Source organism: Ovis canadensis, chromosome 16 (assembly GCF_042477335.2).
Source record: "Ovis canadensis isolate MfBH-ARS-UI-01 breed Bighorn chromosome 16, ARS-UI_OviCan_v2, whole genome shotgun sequence".
NCBI lineage: Eukaryota > Metazoa > Chordata > Mammalia > Artiodactyla > Bovidae > Ovis > Ovis canadensis.
Window position 1 is genome coordinate 35,402,389 of NC_091260.1, and position 4,223 is coordinate 35,406,611.

The 4,223-nt window shown below is 36.9% G+C and overlaps 1 protein-coding gene across 2 annotated transcripts in view; it reads right to left on the reverse strand.

The window, feature by feature from the left end:
• Positions 1 to 1,246: 1,246 nt before the first annotated feature.
• Positions 1,247 to 4,223, reverse strand: part of MAP3K1 (mitogen-activated protein kinase kinase kinase 1) — a 74,896-nt gene continuing 71,919 nt past the window's right edge. For both annotated transcript variants that reach the window (XM_069556507.1, XM_069556508.1), the window contains exon 20: positions 1,247 to 3,808. In XM_069556507.1, coding sequence (XP_069412608.1) covers positions 3,659 to 3,808 — 150 coding nt within the window. In that variant the 3' untranslated portion in view covers positions 1,247 to 3,658. The remainder of the gene's footprint in view (positions 3,809 to 4,223) is intronic.

A 4,223-nucleotide genomic window follows, 5' to 3' on the forward strand; every position in this document is an offset into this window, starting at 1 on the left:
GGTCGCACAGAGTCGGACACGACTAAAGCAACTTAGTAGTAGTAGCAGTATGCATAAAACTATATATATATTCTAGCTTTGTCTACCAAGAGCGCGTGGGAGCAGTGACACCCCAGAGCAATGAGCATATCTAGCACTGTTTTTTAACGGTGGAGTTAGGGCTCTTTGGAAAATTGCTGATCCCAAGGCTGAAGCAAACACACAAGATGGGTCTGAAAGTATAGACGTGGTCAAAGAATAATGGGTGGCTTGTCAGTCCAGAGAGAAGCTAAGCTCTGAGAGGCTCCCAATAGCTAAATGTGACAATTTGAGTAAATCTGTGATGACAATAATGAATTCTATCTCACTGAATAGGAATCCACAAACCCATTTTGATATGTGAGTAAGAAATGAAAGGAGAGAAAGGTCTTCCTTATAGCAAAATGCCCATTAATAAATATATGGGGCTTCCCTGGTGGCTCAGCCAGTAAAGAATCTGCCTGCAAAGCAGGAGACCTGGGATCAGTACCTGGGTTGGGAAGATCCCCTGGAGAAGGGATAGGCTACTACCCACTCCAGTATTCTTGCCTGGGAAATCCTATGGACAGAGGAGCTTGGTGGGCTACAGTCCATGAGGTCGTAGAGAGTTGGACACTACAATACAGGTGTGCAGGAACCAGAAAATCAGTGTTTGGCAACCAACCAAAGTAATAATTCAGCTAAGAGCCAAGAGCTAACGTTGGATAAATAGCAGTGTATTTATTTAGTCTCAAAGTATCACCTCTACAAAATAATATAATGGTAGATATTAATTATAAAGGGCAAGAGTACTGTGGTGAAGCCTATCAGACCATCCAGTGTACATCAACAGCAAGGAGACAGACTGACCTTGTATGCCTCCGGATATGAGGCAGTGAAAAGAACACGGCCTGCATCACCTCTGAGATATTCCTGTCACAGATGCTCACTCTGAACCGAAGCATGCGGAAGCACTGAATGGAAACGGAATTACTTTTATAAAACAATAAATTAAGGTGTGAAGGTCAAGGAAGAAGGACTAGTTCTGGATTGACTGAGACTCAAGAAACCTAACTAAGAACAAAGCTGATCTTGGTTTGGATCCTTTTGTTATAGAGGATATAACTAGACTGCTGGCAAAACCTGAGTGGGTGAGGCTTTTGAGAGTGAATGGTATGTGGGAGTGCTTTGTGGTGTTCTTACGACTCTTTTTTAAGAATGGAATTATTCCAAAATAAAAGTAACAACCTTTGTTCAAAAACTTTTATTTACTATAAAGACAAAACACCAAAATAGGTACAAATACTATAAAATTGGTTCAATGGGGTAAAAATTTTAATTAAAATATCTTTGATATATTTAAAATAACAAAGAATACATTTAAGCCAAATTTTCTTAACCCAGAGATTCTTTTTTTGTAACATTTGCTTACACAGTAAGGTGCTAATAGAAGTTAGCCCTTAAGCCCTGGAAGTCTTAGGAATCATAGTCATACAGCAAATATAATTTCATTGTGAAAGTGAACTTTGGTAGAAGAAAAATCTATAGGACACCTGAGGTAGTAGAAACTGGGATAAACAGCAGTAGACGTTATTTACAACTTGAGTACCAAATAACATTAAGAACACAAAAATAATTACACATTACAATTTTCAGTCCAGCTTTGATCCAAAGAAAATAAGAATATTACATCACATTTGCATTGAAAACAAAACAAAAAAACAAAACACCACAATTACCAGCAAGCTGAGGGAACTGCAAACAAACTCAAACAATGGATTCTGACATCTAGAGGCAGTTTGAGTTTGAAATGTGGTGGGCATGGTGGTCTACAAAGTAATACTGATTAGCTGAGGTTCCTCAGTTTATACAGTTTACATCTCTGTCAGACACAGTATTAATCTGACCAATGACCTTCCAGTACATAAAATGGCAAGAGTGCATCCTTTAAAGCTTGCACACGAGAGACCTGGAAACAATCTGATTAGAACTGTGAAAATTCTAAAGTAGTCAAAAAAAAGAGGAAACACAACACATTTAGAGCTACCAAACTTCACATTTCAGTACTATTTTTAACTCTTCAAATATTGCCAATCTTCCAACCAAAGGAATGTAAAATTTCACTAAGAAACACATTCATTTATATTAAAAAAAAAACTGCCCTGTAAACTTATCTTGTAACTTATTTTACTTCCAATTTGTGTTGTACATTTAAAATGTACTCTCTATATAGCTTATTTAGTTTATCCTGAGTCTTTGAGAATAACCAATTCTATTTAACTCTGCAACAATTCAACTGGCTTCTGAAGAGTTAAAACTTAACATCTCAAAAAGTTGCATTAAATACTTAAATCAGTACTTGATTTAAAAAACTCACAGAAAAGGGGTAAAGGAGCTGCCATTTTCCTTCAGGATTCCATGCATCTGAATTCAGTTCAGATAAAAAACATTAAGAGAACTGTGCAAAATCCAGTGAATTAGTACGTAAATGAAATTTCAATGTCACTTTTCTTTCTGAACATATTTTCCAAGTTTGAAGCAAATTTATTGTTTGGAAACACTTGTTTGTAGTTGCATAATTAAAATAATTTTTCTTTAGGTATCTCTCAGCCAGGCCTACTGTAAAGAGATGATACATGGTGGAAGGAAAATAGCAGTCAACATTATCAGTGGTGATGATGGATGATTACATACAGAGGAAGACCTAAATGGTGTGAAGTTTCCCACTAAAGAAACATAAAGTTCAAATACATTTCAAGGTCATCTTGATCTTGGTTGTGAGCTGCATCACAGAGAACATTTGATTTTCACTTAATTTATGTTTAACCTGCATGAGAAGAGCAGTGACTGACTCAATGAAGGTAGTATTTTATCATATTCCAATTTTAAAAACAAAGTTTTTAAGTCTGTATTTTAAAAAACTCTTGCAACAGCAAGATATTTAATAAACTCTAGTTCACATCTAGTTCTACCTTTTTTGTGTGTGGTTTGAAAAGGTCACCTTTCCCTGAATATTAAACAAAAATGAAGGTGAAATGAAAGTATAGAACCGTAATTTCCAAAAACGAAATGAATGGGCCAACAGTAAAATGCACAATGAACCACAATTGCCCAGGCATTAAAAAAAAAAAGTCAATTGTGGGTCATAAAGAAGTTGTCAACTTTTCAAAAATATATTTATTTACTGCTACTTATAGCATATTCTGACCTAAAAGAGGCAGATACTGACTGTGATAGCCAGTGACAAAAAAGAATAGAACTGCAGAACCCCCTGCTTGTGATCACGATATGAAATGGAAGAATAATTGAAACATTAAAACAGATCCTGAGCCCCTCAGCTGCTAATATTGCTGAAAAAGTGCTCCAAAAAATTAAGCTCTGTTAATTAGTCATGCAGACTTCACTGCTTTCCTGTTTACTAAGGGCCAGTTCTTTGAAAGGCACGGTTTACAGTTTCTGCACAAATTGTGGACTTTTGCATACTAAGCTTAGGTACAAATCATGATTTGTCAATCACATACTTAGGTAAGGGTTCCCCACTGATCTTGTTCATAGTTGTTCAGTGGCATGAAGGCCAGCAGATCATCAAAGTGGTTCCCCACAAAAGTTCTTTCCTCTTGTTGAGCATCCTGTCTCTGTAACAGTTTATTTGTATAACTGGCTACCACGTAGTACGGAAGACTGGATGCTTCAGTAGCTCTCTCGATGGAGGTCTGTCCTGAGGTTGAAGTTCTAAACAACGAAGAGCCACATCTCGTAAACCAGGAGACAAATGTGAAGGAATGGATGGAGCAGTAGTTGCACTGGCAATCTGTGAGAGAAAGCACTAGTGTTAAAGCGCTCCAGAGCTAGAGTTTTTGATGCAGAAGTACTGTGCTTCTGTATAGATAACAAGTACGAGTACTTCTATACAGGTATCTGTATAGGATACCTGTGCATCCTATAAAGAGGAATTAAAACAAGTGGGTGGACTTTTTCCTAACAAGGTGTCTATGGTAAAACTTATAAATCTGACCCAATGCTTCCTGATGAGATGAGATGGGAGCTGCAGTCCTCTTTATGGTCTCAAATGAACAAGGCCAAGGTACATCAAAATAATTAGGCAGGTATTCACTCCATCAATTCTGCTTTCCTCAAATTCTCCAAAATGGTTTGTCCTCTTTGCTTCACTGCACATTTTCTGTGTTTTTTTTTTTTTGTCGTTGTTGTTGTTTTTTGTTTTTTAG